This window comes from Podarcis liolepis, assembly GCF_965112155.1.
Source record: "Podarcis liolepis genome assembly, chromosome: 10".
NCBI classification, from domain to species: Eukaryota; Metazoa; Chordata; class Lepidosauria; order Squamata; family Lacertidae; genus Podarcis; species Podarcis liolepis.
The window spans coordinates 14,874,455-14,898,710 of record NC_139562.1 but is presented as its reverse complement, the minus strand read 5'-3'; the positions used below and the strand labels follow the sequence as shown (position 1 = coordinate 14,898,710).

The 24,256-nt window shown below is 40.2% G+C and overlaps 1 protein-coding gene and 1 long non-coding RNA gene across 5 annotated transcripts in view; both read left to right on the top strand.

Moving 5' to 3' along the window:
* Positions 1 to 23,969, top strand: part of AEBP2 (AE binding protein 2) — a 34,633-nt gene extending 10,664 nt beyond the window's left edge. The window contains exons 2-9 of one of the 4 annotated variants that reach the window (XR_014516129.1): positions 3,266 to 3,473; positions 5,774 to 5,881; positions 8,481 to 8,667; positions 11,813 to 14,154; positions 17,352 to 17,419; positions 18,947 to 19,060; positions 19,539 to 19,603; positions 21,893 to 23,969. Coding sequence is in view for 2 of the 4 variants with exons in the window: in XM_083461364.1 (XP_083317490.1) it covers positions 3,266 to 3,473; positions 5,774 to 5,881; positions 8,481 to 8,667; positions 14,030 to 14,154; positions 17,352 to 17,419; positions 18,947 to 19,060; positions 19,539 to 19,593 (865 nt within the window). In the remaining 2 variants the exon portion in view is untranslated. The remainder of the gene's footprint in view (positions 1 to 3,265; positions 3,474 to 5,773; positions 5,882 to 8,480; positions 8,668 to 11,812; positions 14,155 to 17,351; positions 17,420 to 18,946; positions 19,061 to 19,538; positions 19,604 to 21,892) is intronic. The other 3 variants (XM_083461364.1, XR_014516128.1, XM_083461365.1) reach the window with 3 other exon arrangements.
* LOC310687076 lies at positions 8,674 to 11,594 on the top strand. Its single transcript, XR_014516195.1, has 2 exons — positions 8,674 to 10,780; positions 10,879 to 11,594. It is a non-coding gene; the product is annotated as an uncharacterized lncRNA (long non-coding RNA).
* Positions 23,970 to 24,256: the final 287 nt, after the last annotated feature.

Genomic DNA, 24,256 nt, shown 5'->3' with positions numbered 1-24,256 from the left:
TATAGGGCTGTATATGTTAGTATCAAAACTTTGAACTTGGCCTGGTAGCAAATTGGCAACCAGTGCAAATCTCTCAGACTCTCTAGATCCTTTTCATGTGTAGAACTGGCAAGCCAAGTGTCCCCATCTTATAACAGTGCAGCTGGTTCTTCCTGCCTAAGTGTAGAACCTGACATTTGTCCCTATTGAAATTCATTTGTTTGTTTGGGCTCAGTTCTCCAATTTGTTAAGGTCTCCTTGAATCCCAATTCTGTCTTCTACGGCATTAGTTATCCCTCCCAGTTTGGTGTCATCTGCAGATTTGATGAGCATTCCCTTCGTTCAAGCATGGCCAAACTTGGCCCTCCAGCTGTTTGGGGACTACAACTACCATCATCCCTAGCTAACAGGACCAGCAGTCAGGGATGATGGGTATTGTAGTCCCAAAACAGCTGGAGGGCCAGGTTTGGCCATGCCTGCCTAAGTCATTTATAAAGACAAACTAGCAGCGGGCTCAGGACAGAATCATGCGGCACCCCACTTGTTACTTTTTTCCAGGAGCATGTGGAACCAGCTACAAATCCACCTGAATCCTAGCAGACATCAATAATACAAAAAAGTCCATACCTTTGTCAGCATTACGGTGATTGTGGGTGGATGGTAGAGCAGAAGCAGAGGTCTGTATGCTGCCCCTTGACCCCATTGGAGCATGTACAGAACTGGGCTGAGACCATATGATTCTTAGCATAGGCATATATTTTGTGAATCCCAAAATCTACATCAGCTTTGACTGTGTTGTCTGTGTTGGCTCCCCCTAACCAGCCAAGATACACTTTGGTTGCAAATAGTTGTGTGTGTGCCCAATGGAAGGTTTGCATCTCAGGAATACTGTTCTATGAACAAATCCAGCCTGCATGTTGACCTCCAGGGCTGCTGGTGTAATGATCCATCTGTTAGATCTGAAGTGTGCCTTAGGGAAAGCTGCCCTGATCAAACACTTTAGGAAGGAAGGTTTAAAGGCAGAGCACAAAAATACTTAAAGGTTGTTTAGGTTTTTTGTATTTATCTGGCATTGTTTTGCAATGTTTTGTCTAATCATCCGTCACAGTATTTATTTGAACACTACAGTCAGACCTCGGGTTGAAGTAGCTTCAGGTCGAGCATTTTCGGGTTGCGCTCTGTGGTGACCCGGAAGTAACGGAGCGCGTTACTTCAAGGTTTTGCCACATGCACTCAAAATGGCGTCATGCGCGGAAGCGGCAAATCGCGACCCACGCAGACTCGGGTTTCGTTCGCTTCAGGATGCGAACGGGGCTCCGGAACGGATCCCGTTTGCATCCAGAGGTACCACTGTACAATGAATATTTTTGTATTTGTTTTTGACTGACCTAGCCATTACAATTTTAACAAATGCAATACAGGCAGATTTTTAGATGGCCGGCCTTTTCATTACATTTGCCAAAATGGATTGCTAGTAATAATGATGAAATCTCATCCCTTGAAGGAATAAACTGCAGATCTTGAGTGCAGTGTGTTTCTTTCCTTTAATAGAATAAAATACCGTAGATTTAGCAATACTGTTTCGTATTTCTTATGTGTCCAAAATAAAGCAAGGTGTTATGTGACATAAAGAATAAAAGCAACAATCACCAAAACATACCCAAATGCTTTTACAGTCTTGCATAGGGGGGTGGGGGGTGGGGAGAAGGTGCACAAGGGGGCACCTGCAGTGCAATCCTGTTTCTTTGTACTTGGAAGTAAGCTCCATGGTGATAGTAGTGTTTACTCTCTGTTAAGTGTTTCTGCAATTTTAGTCCAGCCTAAGTTAAATTAATACTATTTCTGAAGTGCTTGGAATGGTATTTGGTTGCTTAGAGATACCTGTTGATGCAGCCTAGGGTAGCATTAGCTTTCCCCTCCTGCTGCATCAACTGTTGACTCATGCTAAGCTACTGAGAACTCATAGATCCATTTCACATGTAGTACTGGCCATCTAGGTGTCCCCCCCATCTAATATTTGTGCAGCTAGTTCTTCCTTCCTGAGTGTAGAACTTTACATTTGTCTCTAGTGAAATTCATTTTGTTAGTTGGGGACCAGTTCTCCAATCTGCTAAGGTCATTTTGAATCCCGATTCTGTCTTCAGCAGCATTAGCTATCTCTCCCAGTTTAGTGTCACCTGCAAATTTGACAAGGTTCCCCTCAATACCTCCATCCAAGTAATTTATAAAGATGTTGAACAAAAATGGGCACGGGATAGAACCCTGCAGCACTCCACTTTTTACTTATTTCCCAGATGACAATGAACTGTTAGCGAGCACTCTTTGGGTACAGTCAGTCAAGCAGCTACAAATCCACCTAAAAGTTATCTTGTCCAGTCCACATTTTACTAGCTTCTTACAAGAATATCATTGGGGAATTTGTCAAAGCCTTACTTTGATACGCTAAGTCCACAGCATTCCCATGATTCACCAAGCTTGTAACGAAAAAAATAAAAAAATAAATAAATTAAGAGATCTGTCTGGCTAGACTTCTTTTTCAGAAACCCATGCTGGGTCTTAGTACAGGTGGTGAACATTTTAGGCATGTTCTAATGTTGTGTGATAACTGACATGTGGGTCCTTTTGGACCCAGAAGAGGGAAGAACTGGGAACTGGCCATTGCCTGCAATCACAGTCATTCTTTTCTATGTGCTCAAAGACTGAGCCAGTGTGCAGTTGTTTACATATTTCCAGAAATGGCTGTGATGTATATTATGTGTACATCAGTTTTTGTAAAGAATCCCAACAGTTTTTAGTAGCCTGTTGGAGACTGGCAGAGAAAGGGCAAACAATCTCATTTTCTGTGTTCAGAAGAGGGCTCCCTTCCTCTGGCAGCCCATTTTGTTTCTATGCTGGGCACAGTGGAGGGGCAGACTACTCCATCCCTTCTCTGCCAACCCACCCACCTGCATGGAGTTCCTTTGTTACACTCCTGGTCTGTGTGAAGCAAAACAAGCAATGATCGTGGGTTTGCATGTAATGACAAGCCAAGGCTTGTGGTTTGCTAACTCCTGACATGGAGCCAGGGAGTAGTGAAATGGGGACTTTTGAGCAGTTTTAATGAATCACAACTAGTTTTCGCCCATATTGAGTCAACCAACATTTGCCTCATTTATTTGTGTATTGAGATTTGTTAATTTGCGTGCTGGGATTCAGAGTGCTGTCATTTATGTTGAAATATAAATCTGCTTGAAAACACAAGAAGGTTCATAATTAACTCATTTCTCTCTCCCCCCCCTTCCTGTAGCATCAGCAGTACCATAATGGATGTAGACAGCACAATTTCCAGTGGACGTTCAACTCCAGTTATGATGAATGGACAAGGAGTTACAGCTTCATCAGGAAAAAGTATTGGTTATAACTGCTGTTGGGACCAGTGCCATTCTTGCTTCAACTCAAGCCCAGATCTGGCAGACCACATTCGCTCCATACATGTAGACGGCCAGCGAGGAGGGGTTGGTTTACTTTTTCATTGCTCTTCCATGATATTTGTACTGTGTGCATTGAGAGTTAATAACTGCTGCTGCTAAATAAAATGCCAATCGTTTTTGGAAGCCACCTGGTCCTCTAGTGGTCCAAATGCTGGATCTAGGAGCACCCCCAGATGACAGACCTGTTCCTTCAGAGGGAGTGCCATTTTGTCTAGAGCAGGCTGAAGTCCCAATTCCTGGAAATGCCATCCATCCATCAGCATTGCCTCCATCTTGCCTTTATTCAGCTTCCTGTCTTTTTGAGAGAGGTGGGGATTTTTCTCACTCTCACTTTGGTGTGTGGAAAGTAAGAAACACTTACTGTTTCTTGCTGCCTCCAGACCACTGAACGAGAGAATTGGGGGGAAGGGATATAAACTGACACTTGCCACTAGCAAGTAAGATTTGTAGATGTCTGAAGTTAAGAGATGAGTTATCTAATTTGGAAATTTGCAGCTTGATAAAGAGAAGGCAGGGAGCAGTGTCTAGGACTGGTTCTCTTTCAAGTTAGTTTGTGTTCCTTAATGTAGCTTTTCTTCTTTTTTATCAGCAGTTTAGATTTTGGTTTTGTAACTTGGAGTTTTGAGACGAGGCAACCTGTTTTTAACATACATATATAGAAGTGGAAGAATACATGAAAAGCAAAATACTCAATTTAAAAGAGGAAAAACAGCTGCCTTTATAACCTGAATAATTAAAGCATAGAATCCTTTTCTAGTGTAAGGCTGTTGGACTTCAGCTGCACCAATGGCAGGGGTCTCCACACAAACAAAATGGTAGCTATCTGCAGTTTCTATGATTGAACAAGGAGACTGTTATCAAATAGAAAAGAACGTTTCTCCCTAAATACACCCCAAGTATCCCACAGTTCTGTGAAATATACTGTAGCCCTTTCTCAGGACTGCTGTTAAGAATGTAAGTGATGCCATTCTTAGCCAGATCAGCAGTCTTACCTAACTGAAGCAGAATCCTGGTAAGTCTGAGAAGTTACGTAGCTTGATGGTTTCTGGGTCTAGGAATTGTGTGTTCTTGGTGGAGTTCTGCCTCCACCCCAGGATCATCTTATAGCTATCAAGGTACTGCCTAAATATGGGCATACAGGTTTGTTCCGTATCCTTCATGGTAACCATCAACAGACCTGTGTTTGCTTAATTTAGTTCAGAGGTGGCTAATCAGCAGGCTGTATATGGCCTCCCAAAATTTGTCATACATATACATGTACACACACACTTGTGTGTGAATTTTTGACAGACCTCTCCTGCAAGTCCCCTGCTGTCGATTCTGTGATGCTAAAAGGCTTTTGTGCTCTCTAAGGACTCCCCTCCCCCAGTTTCCTTTTTTAAAAGGGGAGGCACGTTCACTTTGATGAGGCCCTGAGAGTCTTGATTCCCTAGGCTTAAAAAAAGGGTGATGATTATTACGTACCCTTCACTGTAGGGCTAGCCACCCATGATTTATATCTTTTTAAAGTTGTCCTTAATCCCATGATTTTTCACATAATAGCTAATTAAATTTTAGAGCTAATGGCCATCACAAATATTTGCTTCCTCTAATGATGAATATTTAGGATCCCGGTGTTAATTTCTTGATTTTGATTTTTATATTCTTCCCATTTTTAAGGAGTTCATTCCATTTATCATGATTTAGCCATGTGGCTGACACAAGTATTAGTCTCTTGCAACAAAAACCATCAATCCTGTGACACCTTAAATACTAATGATTTATTACGGCATCAGTTTTCATGAACTCAAGTTACCAAACTTCCTCAAAAGCCTTTCATAAGGAACTGAGTTGTATGCTGTCCATACATTGTCGGAACAGACTTAGCTTGTGCAGTGGGTCTCATTCTTCCTTTTGTCCCCCATGCAGCCCTTTGTGCACCCTCAAAATCAGCTCTAGAGGGTTTTACGTGTCTTTTTAATAAAGCTGTTGATAGTGTACTGTGTTACTTCCTTGGATTGTGATTGTCCAGTCCTCAAACTAGAAATTTACTAGCATCCTTAGTCTTTATAACCTGCTGGTGGTTCTCTTCTGTTTGCATGTTTTCTGTTCTCTTAGCTCAAAAGTGGTTTTTTAAAAAAATGCATGTTCTTTCCCAACAGAAATCTGTCATGTTTTCTAACACCAAATTGAATTACAGCTGTAGAAATCCTTAGAGGAAACAATTTCACACTTCACTTGAGAGTTTTAACAGTTGAACTGAGAGTGTACTTGAGTTTGGATATTAAAATCATGCAATAGGTGAACATTCACCCTACCTTAATGGCTGTATTTTCTTTTACTAGGTATTTGTTTGCTTATGGAAAGGCTGCAAAGTATATAACACCCCGTCAACAAGTCAGAGCTGGTTGCAGAGGCATATGCTGACGCACAGTGGTGACAAACCATTTAAGGTAAGATATCTTTTGGAATATTGTGGATAACTCCTAATCATCCTAATTGGTTAAATTTGGTGGCTGTCCATTGCCTGTGTCCTCAACAACTTCTGACCTCAGTTTGAGGGCTATCAACAACCATATCCTCACCCCAGCCCATGATATTCTGAACCAGATCCTTCCGTCCATTTGATTCCATGAAAAGTTTCTATTTTGGTTCTATTTTGGTTTGGTTCAAGTAGAACCAATATCTCTTCTACAGTCTTAATTTCTCTTAAATTTAATTTCCCAGTTCTCCCTACGTAGTCCTATGCATGCAGTTCTGCCTGTGCAGATAGCCCTGAGGGTGGAAAAGACACATTTCTGAAGATCTTTATCCTTTTTTATTTCATGACTACATTTCCCAGTAGCTGTGTGTATCACTACCATGGGCACCACATGCAGCCACTCATTTGCAGCCTATCTAATCAGGCCACTTAACTCATGTGATTTTGCAGTTTGGGGATTATTCAGTCAGACTAGATTACTCAGATGCCGCTTCTAGAACAGGAATTGAACCCACTTTCAGACTTAATCTCATTCTCATTTAGATTAAGTGTTCAATTTAGGATAAGCGTACAATGGTGGGTTTTTTGGGTTTTTTTTACAAAAATGTTCTAAGAATGTAAAGATGTTTGTGTTTAGCTGTCTAACTTAAAGCGATAGCTTTGTAAAAGGTAAATCTTAAATGCAGACACTCATCTTCACAAGTGACCATGTTTGGATGATCACATATTGGCCTGATAAGCAAAGATAAGAACAAGTCTTTTGGCCACAGCCCATTTCCTCTTCTGTTCACATGAGCAAGTGAGCAAACCAAGAAGTCTTGCTTCCTGTTTAATTTGAACTGGGCAACTATGGTTAAGGGTTTTGGATATGAATTCATGGTTTGAAGTTGTCTTAATTGTTTGGCTTGATGTAGAGCTGTTAAATATAGTTTTCTGATTCAAATGAAATGAGAAAGTATTCTTGAACTTCCTGGTATTTCTACTTTTTTTGGAATGTTTAGAATGTATATTTTTTCAAGTATTGACCCTCTTCAAGGTTTTCTTAATAGTGAAGTGGTACAAAAATGTGGAATTGTTGGCTTCCTCCACAAAGGGAGCAGTGAAGGAGCTATGTGCATGCCCACAAGATTCATTCATATTTGTGTTTTAAGCCAAAAGATTATTGTCCAAACCAATTTGGGGTGGTGTTTTATTAACCTTCAGGTCTAAAAACATCAATATCAAGTTTGGGAGGAGCAAAAATATGCTGCTGTAGGCTAAGGGCAGTATCCAGCTAAACAGTTTTGCTAGTTCAAGCACTTTGGGATGTACAATGGTGCTTCCCTTCCTTCTCCCCACATGCCCCCTGAATCTGTTCTGGAGGGTTGTTGGGAATCCATAACAGATTTTGGGGGAGGGGAAGTTCCTTTGCACAGCTGAAAATGCGTGTGATAGGAAGGTTGGATGATACCCCAAAACTTTAACTAAGCTACAGGAAAATTCAGCTTAGCAAAACCTTCAGCCTTGATTTAGTTTTCAGTATAAAATGATTTTCAGTTAGTAGGTAGATAGCACATGCTATTGTGGCTTTCAACTTCTATCGTTGGGGTCCTCTGCTCAGGTTAAATAAACTTAGCTTGTGTGTGAGATGGTATATTAAACGCATATAAAGTTAGGAGCAGGTTAGGGTGTGGGGGCTGGTATAATACTAAATATAATACTAGATTTGAAGTTCTCCTAACAATGTCACTTTTGGAACCCAAGCAGACAAAATTATATTTTGATAAACTGGGTTACAAAGTACATGCTTCTATTCAAAGAAAACATTTCAGCACAGATGAGAATTCAAAATATCCCTTACTGAAAAACCTTCAGGGAGTAGTAAGGATATGCGTAGCAGCTTTTGCTTATCTACTGTATTGACGTTTTTTCTCAGCAGCTTGATGCTATTCAAGGGCAACATGCCCTCAACATCCTTGAACAGCAGACTGTTTGACGTAGTCTGTTCGCTCATACTGGTCTTTGTAATGTCTGCAATTTTTGATGCATATGGTTGGGGCTGGCTCATGTTGCTTCTTTGGAACATAACCACCTAATCCACTTTAACCACAGTGCTCAATGAAATGTGTAGAAAGGAGCCTTAAATTGATTGTAATAAAATTTTCTTTAATAGTTAGTTTTCTTTAAGGTTTCTTCCTTGGTCAGGAGAACAAGTATTTTACCCATCTGAAATACTCATAGGAATGTGTGGTGGTTGTGTAGCATGCAAGAAAATTGTCCCTTGCATGTGATGTGATTTCAGGATTTTTAAAATTAGAACAAGGTGTATGTTTGCATGGTATAATTGGAATGGATTGAGTGCTCGAGTATTTGGAGGTCAGCTTTGATTCAACTATCATTCCTTGTTAACACACACAGATCTGCATTAGGGACATCCAGGGAAGAGGAAATTCTTTTTGAAATAAGCAGTTTTTAATATGTTGGCTGAATTTGTTGTTCCGTTGTTAAAGGAGCAGCACTGCAAAGTGAGAATGAATCGGTAGCTTCCTTATGATGCCTTAATTGAGCATTTCTGATTTTGTATTTCTTAGTGTGTCGTCGGAGGGTGCAATGCGAGCTTTGCGTCTCAGAGTGGGTTGGCTCGTCACGTGCCAACACATTTCAGCCAGCAGAATTCTTCAAAAGTTACCAACCAGCCAAAGGCTAAAGAAGAATCTCCTTCTAAAGCTGGAATGAACAAAAGAAGGAAGTTAAAGAACAAGCGGAGGCGCTCTTTACGTAAGCACATGAAACTTCGACTGTTCTGTAATAAGCAGCATAAACTTTAAAAACTGCCTTTCTTGACTACTTGTCCACTTTTTAGTTATTGATTTTTTGCTAGCCTCTAAATTCCTTTGTTTTCAACTTTTGATTTAAGATCTTTTATGTAAGGTACAGGGTGATAGAGATGCTTATATCAGCTGGTCCATTTCCACAACTCGGCCAGCCAGAATAGATGCAAGTACTTCACAGTAGAGGGGAACATTCTGTGGGCCTCCTGAAAAACAGAAGGGATCTGTTCTTTTCTGGACTCGGAGCAGTTATCTAAACTAATGTGTGTCTATAATCATAATATTGTCTAAGTCCAGAAACTGGGTGCACCACAGTTTCATAGATGGTAGCTGTACCACACTTTATGTGCTACTGACTTCACAGTAATTTGTTAGGTTTAAGGAGGTTGGATGTATGAAGGTTTTGGACCCTGCTCTCTTATAGGGCTGATGCCACACTATGTTGGGGAACATTTAACCACTGCTAAAAGACTGAGCCACAAATAGATAAGGCCAGTGCTGATGTAAAGTTTAAGCATGGTTAAAACTAGCAAGAAGGGGGCATGGGGAATTCATTCTGGACAGGGAGCTGATGGTAGGGAGCACAATACTGTGCCTCCATGCTCTTGCTGTCTTAGCCATAGACAAAAGAAGTTCACCATTGTGCCTGTACTAATCCATATTGTCAGTGATCTTCAAGGCATGTGAAACTCAATGGGAGGTGGGGAGAGCACTCCCAAACTCATGCACCTGAAGCCCATTAACTGGTGGAAACCCTTCTGACTCACAGTAACCCAGCCGTCTGCCTTCTCATGCTCCCACTGTTGTTCCTGTCTCCCAGTGAGAGTGGCAAAACGAGAACCCTTGTGCTCTTGTGCCAAGGTGCAAGCCATACATAACCCGGGAAGGGAGGGAGATGAAGCAGCCTCAATCAGGAGTGCCATTGCATCCAAACACCTTCCAATCAGCTCCATCCATTCTTGTTTGGTTCATCTTCCTTTAAAAAACAAAAACCGAGCTAAGCTTGAATAATTGTTCTTATGGGCTCCTCCTTTATTCAGAATCCCAACATGGTTAATCTATTTTGGGAACTAATTTAAAACTACTACTTCAGAAATTAAAAACTAAAATGGCCCTTCTTCCTATTTGTGCTCATTTCAACTTTCCCCGTTTTGATGTCCTCCAGGCATTTTTGAACTATAACTCCCATTAGCACAAGCCACAAACATGGCTGCACTGGCTAGAGTTGATGGGGGTGATGCTCAGTGACACCTGAAGGGCACCCAGTTGGGGAAAGCTAGACTTCAATAATTGTAACATGGTCTCTGGACAAACTGTCAGGCTGTGGGGCCGGTTCATATGGGCATGTTCGGCATTCTTCACCTGCAGCTTCAAGTGATGATTTGCATGCATTAGATGACCATCACAAATCAGTGCCACAAGTAGGGTTTTCCTATCCCCTAATGTCAACATAATTAATATATGTCAGCATTGGAACTGAGTTTGCACATTTGACTGAAAGCAGTATATATGTATATGCGATCAAACTCGTTAAATCAAGCATTTTTAAAAAGAAAAAGTGTATGTCATCCACTTTTACCAGCTGAATGTGATACACAATCAACTGCACCACTACATCGTGTTCCATTTTCTCCTTTACAGTATATTTTATTTATTGAAGGCATATCCTTCTCTTTCTCCCATAGCAGTCCAGGGTGGCAAGCAACAATAAATACCCCATGAAACAGTGTTTCTCAAACCAGGGTCTCAAGCTGTTGTTGGACTAAACATCCCATCATCCCTAGCTAGATGGGAGTTGCAGTCCAGCAACAGCTGGGGACGGAAGTTTGAGAATCACTGCCTTAAAAAACAATTCCAATATAAGATGCAGACTGGGAAAGAGCACAACTTAAAAGTCTTGTTGTCCTCAGTAGGCACTGAAAAGACAGAGATGGCGCCTGTCTAGTACTTAAGGGGAGGGAATTCCAAGGGTGTGTGCCACAACACTAAAGGCCGGATTCCTACATTGTGTGGGACAGACCTCCTGATGAGATGGTCTTGGCAGGAGGCCGTCGCCTGCAGTGTGCAGTGATCAGTTGGGTATATAAGGGGTGAGATGATCTTTCAGGTATCCTGGTCCCAAGCCATATAGGGTTTTATACGCCAGAAGCAGCACCAGTGGCTAATCGGCAGCCAGTGCAATTCTTCAACCATGGGGTAACTTGTCAGCGATATCCTGCTCCAGTGAACAGCTGAGCCACTGCATTTTGCACCAGCTGCAGCTTCTGGGCGAACCTCTAGCCCAAGTTTGGAGGCCACCGGAAGTACCCAGCCTTCTTTCCTCTTTTTTTTGCATTTGACTTTAGATGAAACTTGATAGTGATGAATTAAACACCCTGACTAAGACTCAAAAATTTAGGTTTACAAACATAGGAAAGTGCAGTTCTGTCTTCCTTTGCAGAAGAATTTTACCATTTTTTTCTGCTAGAATTTTAGTAATACTGAAACTACTATAGCTTATTTGCTGAAATGAAAGGTACTTTAAAAAATAATAATATGGGAAATACAATTGCAGCACTTCATTTTACTGCAGAACCTATTATTTCCTTGTTAATTATAATTTCAAGTGTTGCTTCTGCTGCAAACAAAACTGCAGAGTAAAGTTTGTTCCTATAGTTTCGATTCATTTCATTATACCAGTTTTGACTTCTTGGCATTGAACTATTGCATAGTTATGTTATATAAACCAGCAGTACTTGATGTGCAACACGGTTGAGAAAGCAAGCTTGCCACTCTTGCGGTTGTTGAAAATAAGAGGGAAGCTTGCTACACAACAAGCTGTAGCTTGCTTTTAAAAAAACTACAAGGTGATGAATAAGGGTTTAAAGTTACCTCTTTCAAAAAATCAAGGCTATCTCAAGCAAAAGGTTTAGAATTAGTTTCCAGTGTTTACATTAGTAGTATCCAGAGAATTGAAACTTGATTCCCCAGTTTTACGTCTTTGTTTCCCTTACTGTTGCAGTAAATGAGTCAGTAAATATATTTATGTGTTCGCTTGTATAGGGAATGTATAAAGTTGAATCAAATGTATTTTTTCCTTTTTCTTGCTGTAGATACCTTCATAACCCAATTACATAAGCAGTCACATGGATGTTTGCTTCCCTGAAAGTTTTTAAGCATATTTGCTCTTGTTCTCAGTACTAAGATTCAATTCAGAGGCCTGCTCTACCCCCTTCACACAATCTTCTTCACTTTCTTTTTGCAGTTTAGCACTGAGCATAATTGTAGTGCCTAAAATTGCTTGTCCTACCTCCAAACCAGAAGATGAAACTTCAGTTTGAATTGTGGTTTCTAATTGTCCAGGTGGTAAGCACTAATTATGGTTTACCAGTTTTGATGTCACAGCACACTATGGTTGGAGCTAAACTTAAAAGTGGAGGGAAGAAGAGAAGTGTGTGATTCCAGTTTCTGATTTCCCAGACCATGGTTTGGAGAACTGTTTTAATTGAGCTAAGACATTGGTACAGTCTGTTGAAGTAGAATATCAGTAGCAGTTGAACAGTGCTGAAGTAGTAATCTGCAGTTTTTATTCCATCTATTCAGAATATTTTCAATTTCTAGCATTTTAAGCAAACTAGCATAATGTGAGTGGAAGGTATTTTAGGCAGAACTTGCATAATTAAAAACACTCCTAGTGATGTATAATTTTTATACATTTAAAATGAAATGTTCCGAAGATTTGACAGTTAACATTATATATAGGTAAGAACTCATATAAGTTTAATCTTAAACTGTTCTAAATTGCTTGTTTTTGAGGTATGTATATTTAAAGATTTGTCTAGATCTTTTACGATCTCATTTCCCAAGGTTGCTCAAAAGTTTTCTCTTAGTCAGTGGAACACAATTATATGGTCCATAATAATAACTTTTAGTACAAAATGAATGAAAGCAAATTACACTGATTCGTATAGACTGCCAACTAATGATTTCGTAGTCCTAGAAGGATGTTGATTCTTCCTCAGCTAAAACTGTAAGTTTAAGGCTTGTTTTTATGAAAAGAACTGGCACATCCCGTATTTTTCCATGTATAAGCCTAGGTTTTTTAACCAAAAACTCAGGTTTAAAATTGGGGCTTGTCTGATACACTGGTAGTGCTGAGGGGTGTTTCCCTTAATTTGGAGTACACAGAAATAGTCTTATACACGGAAAAATACGGTACTTATTTTGCTTTTGTTTATGTGTATCATGTGATGTAGAAGACTTAGTTCACAGTATTCTGTTTTGTAAATTGTAAGATGCTTTAGGGGGTTGTTCTGTTTAAGCAACTATAATTTTCTTGGATGAATCTGCCGGTTTGTTGGTCACCTTTTTATTACAATATCATCTGAAATATATTATGACTCATTGCTAAGTTTGCCCCCGAAGCAGAGAGAATACTGGAATGTTACTCAAATCAGAATGTTGCTGGTTGTATATGTGATAAACCTGTTTTTTGTTACTTTTGTTTTTGTTTTGCTTTGCTTTAAGTGAAATTTGGGATATGAATGACTTGTGTATCTTTGCTGATGTCTTTATTGTGCAAATTACTACTGTTCTGAGATTGGTCAATAACTTTTTCTTTAAGAACTGATGCTGATTAGATATTGTTAACAAGATTCCACCAGGTGTAAATGATTAAGAAATTTTCCCCATCATAATGCTCATAAAATACATTGATTTTGCCTACTTTGCTTTCCTGCTTTTTAAGTTTATAATTCAAAAGGGCAGCCATCATATTAATTTCAATAGAGAAATTTAAATTTATATAATGTCCTACAGGCAAGGCTTGCATGTGAATAAAAACCTTTTGTACTGAGTATTTGGTTATTATTGCTCTTTTGAGTTAATATAATTGAAGCAGTTCTAGTATGATTTTGTTCTTCTGTAACCTTCTGAAAGAGTCTGTATATAAGACAGAACCTTCAGTTGAATGTACTATCCTGAAGAAATTGCTCATTTCCAAAGGGTGTCTCACTGCTACTTAAGTGCAGTTAAAGCGACTGCTTGTCTTCAGTTTATAAGCACCATTTTTCTTAGTATTGGTTGTCTTAAGTTTGGACAGAGTAGATTTAGAGAGAAGCAGTTCAAATAGGATGACATCTATAAGATGCTTGCCCATCATAAAAGCAAGTGTATTGAACATTTCAGTTAGTTTAGGGAGTTGTTCCGAAGCTGATCAGAATTTAACTGGTAAACTTTGCTTCATGATAGAGTATGACCCTTGTAGCTTGAATATTTGAATACTTAACATGCTCTTCCATTAGTTCTGAAGGCTTTTTTCCTTTTTTTAGCAAGACCACATGACTTCTTTGATGCGCAGACTCTGGACGCCATACGACATCGAGCTATCTGCTTCAACCTTTCTGCTCACATAGAAAGTTTAGGAAAAGGCCACAGTGTCGTATTTCACAGTACTGTAAGTATTCTTCCGTACTCACCTTAATAAGATGTTCAGCTTTTAAACACTGCTTAGATATGTGCATGTCCACATGTTCATGGCAGATTACGTTTTCACAGCATTTTGATTGCTCAAAATGTTCCTTATACAGGAATGGTAGTAAGACACTTTGCAGGAGGTTATATTTTGCTCTTCTTGACAGCAATCCTGTGAAATCGGTTAGGCCGAGAGGAACTGACTTGGACCCAAAGTCACTAAATGGGAGTCATGGCTAAATGAGATTTTGAACTTTGCTTTCTCAGGTGTCTAGGTTTCCTTCAAACCCTGTGATGTCTCAATTGGGCATACTATGGTTAATGCTAACCTCAGTTTGCCAAACTTGGACATCATAGAAACTATAGTCTTCTGTTATTGCTTGCATTTGAAGAGGGAAAGAAATTACAAAGTAGCAGTGGGACAAAGCTTTAGCTCTGTTCCCTGTGTTATACTGCTCCTGCTGGATGCTTATGAGTTCAGCTGTAACTTCTGCAGGGGGGAGCCTTTTTCTATTTGCCGAGACTCCTCTCCACCACACAGAATCCTGACCTTCCATTGCTCTAAATCACTCAGGAGTCTTCATGACTAGAAAAGGCTCCCATCACAGAAGTTGCAGCTGAGTCGTGAGTGAGCAGCCTGCATGAACCAGCCGGAGCATTGCAACAGTAGGGCTGTGGCTTCAATTACAGCAGTGCAGCCCTTTGTACCTCCTTTCCCTCTTCATGTGAGTTATTACTGAAGTGCTTGAGGTTAGAGGACATCTGGGAATGGAGGAGTTACGTGTGTGAGCCCTCAGCATATTCCAAGCCTTCGGAACATGGAATAGAGCAGGGGTGGGGAATCGTTTTCAGTGAGGACCTCATTCCTTTGTGGACAAATTTACAGGGATTGCATGGCATTGGTGCATGGAGCACTGATCTCTATCCTGGCAAACGACAGATGTTTAGGCCAGGCACCCCAACCTTTGGCCCTCCAGATGTTTTGGACTACAATTCCCATCATCCCTGACCACTGGTCCTGTTAGCTAGGGATCATGGGAGTTGTAGGCCAAAACATCTGGAGGGCCGCAGGTTGGGGATGCCTGGTTTAGACAGTGAAGGTACCAAACTCACCTGCCCTGCAGTGGACATCATATGTTTTCATTAAAAACCTGGCTTATCTGAAAGGGATTTGCCGACACTGCAAGTCACATGATTTGTGTTTTTTGAGAAGCCCCGTGCAAAAGGCTTTGTAAGACTATGATCAGTTTGGGACTTGCAGAGCACTTTGAAACAGCTTTGTGGGCTCTACATTTCAGACTATTCAGGGAAAAAGGGGGTCACTTGGCGTCATTATGATGGCAAGTGATTGACAAGTCTACCTACCTGTCAAACTTGGCCCAAGTGAGGGTGGGGGAGATAACGATGGGGCCCACTAGCCAGGTCCCATTAACCAATGGTTTAAGGACACATTCCAGACTGGCAAAAGTACTTGAGGATGGTGCAGAGCATGGCTGGTGAGATGTGTGGGATGGGGAGACACATGTCCTGGGGAGAGTCTGGAGGGACACATTGAAAGGCTTTTAGAATGGCTGCATTCCCCTGATCAGAGCAGTAGCAGTTGCAAAGGAAACTTGGAGGTGCACCATGACAAACTTGGGGGAAGGAATTATGTCAACCCCACTGCTGTTCAGCAGGGGCAGCAAGGATAACTGGGTCTAAGCCATATAACATACAGAATGACAGACTTCAAAATAAAAATAAAAATGCCAGCTCTTTTATAGTTTCTGCATTTGCATTTCTGCTCTTCTCCAGAAGAGGTCAGCAGAATTCCATTTACTTAGATCAAATCTTAATTCCCAGCTGGAGCTGACCTTTTATAGATCTGTGCTTTTAAATTGAACAGTTTCTTTTGCATAGGAGAACTCCAGTTCTTTTTCATGATGTTTGTAGTCCCACCTTCCCCTTGAGCCAGTTCAGAGTCAACTCCAGGAATGTTCTAGAGCTTCATTAAAGGAGGTGATTCTTCTTCCACAAGAGTTTTGTGGCTGTCTCCCCCTGCCTTCCCTCTCAATTCTGCACCCTTACAACCAGCAAGCTTTGGACAGAAATTTAAAAGGCAAACTGCATAAAAACATTGGGGATAAAAGCACATGGTCTTGTGTTACCATTTCCTTGGTGCAGCAGTAGGAAAGCAAATGCAATACTGATGTGTTACATGTCTTTTCAAATATTATTTTTCTGAGGAGATGCTGTCTAGCAGTGTCCCCTTACACTAGCGCTAGTAGGGACCACAAGGGTCACGTTCCTCTGTATTGTCTCATTTGTATCTAAGACTCCCATACATATATCGTATACAAACACAAACACCCCGTATTGTGTTAATATTGTAATGCAGAGGCAGAAGCTGGTAGTGGTCCCCAGCACCACCATATGCACCCAGGAATTGGCTGCAATAATGTAATAAATAACTTCCTTGCCACTTTCAAGTTCGTAGTTAACATTAATTATAAAGAATATTTTCTGGTAAAAGGTTATAGAATTGTAGAGTTGGAAGGGACCCCTAGAGGAATCTAGTCCAACCCCACTGCAGTGCAGAATTCTCAGCTAAAGCATCCATGGCAGCTGGACATCCAGCCTCTGCTTAAAATCCTCCAAGGAAGTCCACAACCTCCTGAGGGAGTCTGTTCCACTGTTGAACAGTTCTTACAGTTAGAAAGTTCTTCCTGATGTTTAGTCAGAATTTCCTTTCTTGTAACGTGAAGCCACTGGTTTGAGTGTTTACCCTCTGGAGCAGGAGAAAACGAGCTTGTTCCCTCTTCCATGTGTCAGCTCTTAAGATAACTTGAAAATGGCTATCCTGTCTCCTCTCCGTCTCTTCTTTCCCATGCTAAATGTACTCAATTCCCTCAACTGTTCCTCATGAGGTTTGATTTCCTGACACAGCTCTGTCCTCCCTTCCCTTTACCTATGTATTCCCCCCTGCAAGTATCTCACACAATGAAGAGACTTGAAAACAATACCAGGCCTCCAGATATTAAAAGTGTGTGCGAAGTCTATACTTCTGTGCTTATTGATTCAATTTGCCTAATTTATTCCAGTTGTACAGTATTGTTTGCAGAGTGATCAGACACTTTCCATGCATGGTCATGAGTGCCAGTCAACCAATTTTAGCCCAATAATTTTGACTGTTGTTTTTAGGTAATAGCTAAGAGAAAAGAGGAGTCTGGAAAGATAAAGCTGCTACTTCACTGGACACCAGAGGATATGTGAGTATGGGAGCAAGCCTATGCACAAGAAATGCCGCAAAGCAAGCCGGTGTAAGCTACACCAGATTCAAACTCCATTTAGCAGTGGGCTAGCTGCAGCTGCACTACTTAAGCTTGGCAGAGGCAAAAAAGAGTTCTATGCCATATTGCCAGTTCACGTGAACAGGCTTAGTTAGGATCCAGTCTGGTCCCTGTAACACCCCTTTTTGGGGACTGAAAACTGGAAGCAGTTTAGAAATTAGCAAGCTATGCCAATGTCTCTTCAGCTGAGCTGAGGTTGGGGATGCCAACTTGAGCCAGAGATCTGCTGCATCCTAAGTCTATCATCCCAGCAGATTTTGCTGTGGGATTGCTCATGCATGCATGCACTGAAGAGTCAACTGTATATTAGTGCATCTTCGTCCGTTGCTGTTTCACGTGTTTTGCTATCATTATGAAAAACACTGGCCTGGGAAGATTGCAATTTCCTTACAATTCTCCTGACTTGTTGAAACTGCAATTCATTTTATATGCAATATTCTAAGCTATTTGTGCTTATTGCATGCAGGACAGCTTTTATTTCTGTTTAAAGCTAGTTTTTTGTGGTGTGCAAATGGAAGTATGGCCACTATGAGGAAGAGGCACTTCTTAAACCAAGAGTAGTTGCATTGGTTGTCTCATCATGATATACCGGTAAGTTGAATTATAATGGATGCTGATGGTTGAATCCATGCTCTTGCACAGGCTAGGATTTTCATTGCCAAAAGAAGTTAAAACATTTCTACTTTATGGCTTAGCATCTCAAAAACCTATGAGAGTCATGTGCAGGATCTAGCAGTATTCTCATCTTTCGGATGACAAGGAGAACAGGAAAGCCCTACACAGTGGTGCCTCGCAAGACGAAAAGAATCCGTTCTGTGATTCTCTTCGTCTAGCGTTTTTTTCGTCTTGCGAAGCAAGCCCATTGACGGATTAGCGCTTTTAGCGGCTTATCTGCTGATCGGATCAGCTGATAAGCGGCTTAGCGGCTTAGAAAAAGGGGAGGGGAAGGAAAAAAAACCCGCAGGAACTCGCAAGGCATTGTCGTCTTGCGAAGCAAGCCCATAGGAAATTCGTTTTGCGAAGCACCTCCAAAACGGAAAACCCTTTCGTCTAGTGGGTTTTCCGTCTTGTGAGGCATTCGTCTTGCAGGGCACCACTGTACTCTGATCCTTTTGGTAATTTCTAATGGTCCATGGCTGTTTCATCAGATGTATACAGTGCCTCCTCATGTGCAATGCTGCCATCACTTTGCATTAAGTAGAATCCTGAGAATACGCATGTTATCATTGTCATTGAGTGGTTATCCAACATTGGTTCCCTTAGTTCATGTGTAAGCTAAGCAAGGCTATTACTACTGAAAACCATTCCACTCATAGACCATCTTCATTGTCTAATCTGACGGTAGTTTACATTCATTGGTGAGAATTTTGTTTTTAAATGTCGTTTAGAACATCTATGGTTGGGGGAAAAGGTTGACATTTTTTTTTAATTTTTTGTAATTCATAGTCTTCCTGATGTGTGGGTAAATGAAAGTGAGCGACATCAGTTAAAAACTAAAGTAGTTCATTTATCAAAACTACCAAAAGATGCTGCCTTGCTTCTGGATCCAAACATATACAGGTAACTTCTAAATTTTTGATTGTTCTCTTCTCATTATGACCTTAAGCCTCGCTTGACTTTTTGAAGCTGATGCCAAAAATAGTAATGCTGGTAGCTTAAGTTTTATTTATCATTTGATTAATTTGATTTATATCCTCACTTTCCTACTGAAGGAGGCATTTATCAGCAGTGATAAAACATAAAAAACACAACTAAAAAGAATTGAAAAATATTCAATGCCTGCATATGTCTTCAGTTTCTTTTTAGTCAGTCAAGTAGACCTCGAAGTATTCTTAATTTCACCTTAGTTTTATTGCCAGAAGTTAGAGAAAGTAAATAGCATTTGATACACCAATACATCAACTTCCAACAAAAACAGCATCAAAAAGTTAAGTTTTGAGGTTTGAGATCATTTTAACAGTTCTTAAACTGTAGTGACAGGAAAAGGGAATGTGTATATTTACGAAGTGTATTTTACTTTTTTGTGCTTGGTGTACAGAAAGTCTAGTAAAGGAGGTACACACAGTGGAATCCTGAAAGATCACCTCTGTTAAGATCATGCTGGTTTGTATACCAATTTTTGTATACCAACTTTTAAAAGTCCAAATTTATCTTCTCATATATATTTTAATAAATATATGCTAATTACTCTTGGCCTGTAATACACGTGGTATTACTCTGAAATCTGTGCTCGGTGCAATTTTTAAATTTGAAAATAACTTTCTTTCCACTTTGGGGAGAGGGGGTGGTCAGCTCTTGTAACCTGTTTTTGAGCATCAGGTGCTGCTTGAGATTTGATTCTCTATCTAAATCTGCTTCTTAAAAGCAGATTTGCTTCCTTTATATTAATGCCTAAAGGTGCCCACCACTAAATCTTCTGTACATTTCCCCCCCAAAGATACTCTGAAATGTTTTAAAAGAAAACTGTTGTACTGAATATATGGTGCATATTCAAAACAAACCTTTCTCCTGTCATAGGAAACCTCTGTGTTCCTGCACATTTTAAACTGCTGTTGTCAATCAAAGATTAAGAGCAGGAACTGCTTAACAGAAGAGCATACCTTCTTCCTTTCTTCTCCTTTTTCTTCTTTTGAATACTGGAAGCCCTTGCTTCAACCCCCAGGGAGTCAGTTAGTAGGCATGGGAAGAACGCCATCCTTAAAGAACTCCATCAAGCCCAGCACTAGAGCTTAAGGGTAGCTTGATGCTATATCAGGAAGCTTCATGTGTTTACGAATCATTATACCACACCTTTTCCCCTGACGCAATTTGATATATGAGGCTATATACTTTTATGGACATTTGCATGGGACCCCAAGCCAGGTGGGGAACACGTGAGTTGGGGTGTTGATGTCCAGTAAGCCTTTCCACTTAACCTTTTATTTCTCATATTTTCGATTAATCAGCTTCAGTTTTGCCTTGGGAAAGTGCACGCTGCTATCAAATGCGCTATGCAACACAAGTAATCATGACTGATATAAACACAAAGCAGTCAGTCACGAGTGTTTTACCCTGTTACACTGGCCCTGTGGGTTTTCAGATGTACATGATGCAGTGGTGAAAGGTCTTCAAGCTGTTTTGAGGAGATTTAAACTGCAATCCAAACCACACTTGCTTTGAAATAAATGGCATTACAATAAATGGTTAGGATCCAACCCCTCACCCTCCCGGTATCAGTTTCTTAAAACTCCTGAAGAGCTTCCCAGCAGCTTGGAGGGCCCCCTCCATCAGCACCCCATGTGGTGTAGGGCTGCCACTGAATTGGAAAAATCACCCAAACCCAATGTAGCACTGAAACACTGTGTGCACTAGACCAGGTATAGGCAAACTCGGCTCTCCAGATGTTTTGGGACTACAACTCCCATGATTCCTAGCTAACAGGACCAGTGGTCGGGGATGATGGGAGTTGTAGTCTCAGAACATCTGGAGGGCCTATTTTGCCTATGCCTGCACTAGACTCTCTGGATTCTTGCCATTAAGATTTCCAGGTTAATGTACTCACTCTTGGATAATGAAACTTTTTGTTGTTGCTGCCAGCTTTTTCAGTCTTCATAAAATACATTTGCTAATATTTTTTAAAAATGTTTACAGTGTTTTCTTAACATTTTGGCTCCTGCAACCAAGGTAAAGTTCACTTTTGGCTTAAAAAAAATGGTGAGCATCAGAAATAAAACGGGAACACACATGACCGAAGACATGTACCGGAGATTCTGTGCTGGCCATGAATTGCTGCCACGTGAAAAACGAAAAACAGAATCCTGTTGCAAAATTGAGGTTGTGACTCCTGATCTTTATTTGGGTAGTGTGCACATTTTCTAAGGGGCCACTGCTCATAATTTCTGAACCACATTAGAACATTTTCACATGACGCATCCATGTCTGAAGAGCTGTCTAGTACCAGAGTGCGACATTTCTGCACAGCTGGAGAAAGGACTCTGGAGGCTCTTTGCTGTTCCGAGTTTCCCTTAAACTTGGCTGCTTGTCCAAACTTGGGATTGTGGTTTATCACGTACTGTGGTTGGCTCCAAAATGACCCACAATAATTAGTGATAAAACCACAAGCCCGAATTCATACGTAAGGGCAAACTGAGTTGCAGGGGAAGCAAAATGAAGATTTCTGAAGCCTTTCTCCTGGTTGCATGGGACCAGGAGAAAAGGAAGCGGGCCTTTCATGCCCAGGGCTCACATGGATGATTCCAGCTTGCACACACCAGGCTGAATGCGATTTAACGTGGCACACAGACACAGCCATTGAAGAGAGTGTCATTTGTGAACCCGTTAACCAGCGCATGTTAAGTTTCCTTGACGTTTTTTGGGGAAGCCACCAATGCAATGTTTCCTTTTCCTCCCTAGAACAATGCCACAGAAGAGGTTGAAGAGGTAAAAGCGAGCTCAGCGCGGGCACCTCATCTATCATCTTATTCACTGACTGTGGAATTAGAATTGAAAATGCACATTAGTCAAGCCCCTCCACCTTATGTTCTTCCCCTGCGCCCGGCTGCCACCAACTATTTACGCTTGGCAAACCATTCTGTGAATGAATTCGGTGCATCTATGGAATATATCATATACATGGAACAGATCCTATATATCTGTACGATGGGAGATGAGGAAAGCAAAATATACCGGCAGTATAGTGGGTGTTCTCAAAGGCTTTGCATGCTTGCGGCTTTTATTTTAGCAACCTCTCCCACCCCACCCCACCCCCCTGGCGTAGCCTGTATCGGATGAACTGGCAATTAATACATTGCCCTGTACAACCCTCCCTGTAGTGGTGGTTGTTGGGTTTTTTTGTAAGCAAGCTTCTTGGGATCTTGTCATTTGGTAAATGAAATAAATACACACTAGAGAGGGAACTCTTCTCTCAAGAGTATGGTGCAAAGTAATCCATTGTCACTTTCGTGAACTTGTCGTCGCATAACAAGTGGTGGTATCATGTTTAAGCAAAATGGTGGTGGCATATTTTCATTTCTGGTGGAATATACGTTCAAGAGGAACAGGTCGGTGTTAAGTGTTGCTGTATATCTGATCCTCTCCATAAGGACTATTACTGTATGTTAGTAAGACTTAACTTTAATAACCTCTACAGAAGAAGGTAGCAATGTTGTTTTGTTTACTACTTGGCCTTTAAAACTCCTCTTTGCTACTAAAGAAATCTCCCTTCTCCTTCCCCCTCCTTTTGGCCTAAATTTTTCTAGTTGTAAAAAAATTTGTATTTTTTAAAAAAGAAGCATTTAAAAATACAATCGTTTATGCACCAAAGTTGGCTATGAAAAGAAAATTAAATTGCTTCCTGGCTTTACTAAGCAAGAAATTATGGACTTCTTTTAACCTACAGGAATAGAAAAATATGTGTTACCATGTTCGTCTTATATGGAGACAAAAGAGAGAGAGAAACAGATAGATAATGGGACATTGCTTGTAAAATAATTTTGCAGATTTGTAATATATTTTTATATTATGAAATGTATTGTAGATGTTTTTTCTAGAGGCATGGAAGTTGAGATGTATATATTATGGTAGAAATAATATGGAAGGATACTGTAATTCATTAGTGCTGCCAGAAGAATTTGTTTAAAAGCAAGCACCTTTCCTAACAATAATAAAAAAAAATGTCTCTTGGATTTCTAAGAGCCTATATACTACTGTTGTAAAAACAAAAAACACATTGAACATCCTTCCAGAAATCCTTCGGATTTTTACAGCGCTCATTGCTGGTAAGGGATATGAAATCATTCTTTTCCTTGCTTGTTGGAAGGAACAAATGTAAAAAAATAATAATTATATGGTGGCTATATGCAGTCAAACTGCATGATTAACCCTCCATGTTTAGGAGGATTTTTATTTTTATTTTTTGCATTACTACAGTGAATATAAATACCAGCTGTTTTTACACTAATTTTTTTATTATTAAATAGCAAAAAACAAAACTCTAGACTCTCTGCTTGGAGAACTTAGCTTTTCCAATAACATAAATTGGGGTCTACCTTAATGAAGATGAGATGCTTGCTTGGGTCCCATTGAGTCTAGAATGGTCTATATACATTTGAATTCCTCATCAATGTGTGGATTATAAGCACCACTAACATGGAATGGTTCTGGAATAGTCGTTTAATAATGGTATTTCATAAAGATCTGTAGCAATGTTACTATTTAAAAAAAATGCAGTTCGTTATTTTTATTTCTTATTTTTTAATTTTGCTTGAGCACTTCAGTTACCGCTTAAACTTATATGGTCATCTGCAATTACTTTGATTCTTTTTTAAAAAAAAAAAAGTTATAAAATTGCCAAATAGGTGTTTTCAGATATAGTTTGTATTTGTATTTTTTAATTTTATTTCTTTTTGCATTCATTGTATACCATTCTTAATTGACAGATGATTGTAGACCCTGCCTGAGTATTTTTTCTAATAAAACAACGCAAATATAAGTATGTCTCGAGCGTCTAAATGTTAGCTGCTGTAACAGGCTTTTTATAACTGGCGTCAAAGATACAAATTACCGTATTTTTCGCTCTATAACACGCACCCGACCATAACACGAACATAGTTTTTAGAGGAGGAAAATCCGTAGGCATGCTACCCGTAGGCATTCCCTCCATAACACGCAGACATTTCCCCTTACTTTTTAGGAGGAAAAAAGTGAGTGTTATGGTGCAAAAAATACGGTAAATACTAGCTTTCGTCTGATTAAGTGTTCTGTGCACTAGGATAGCAC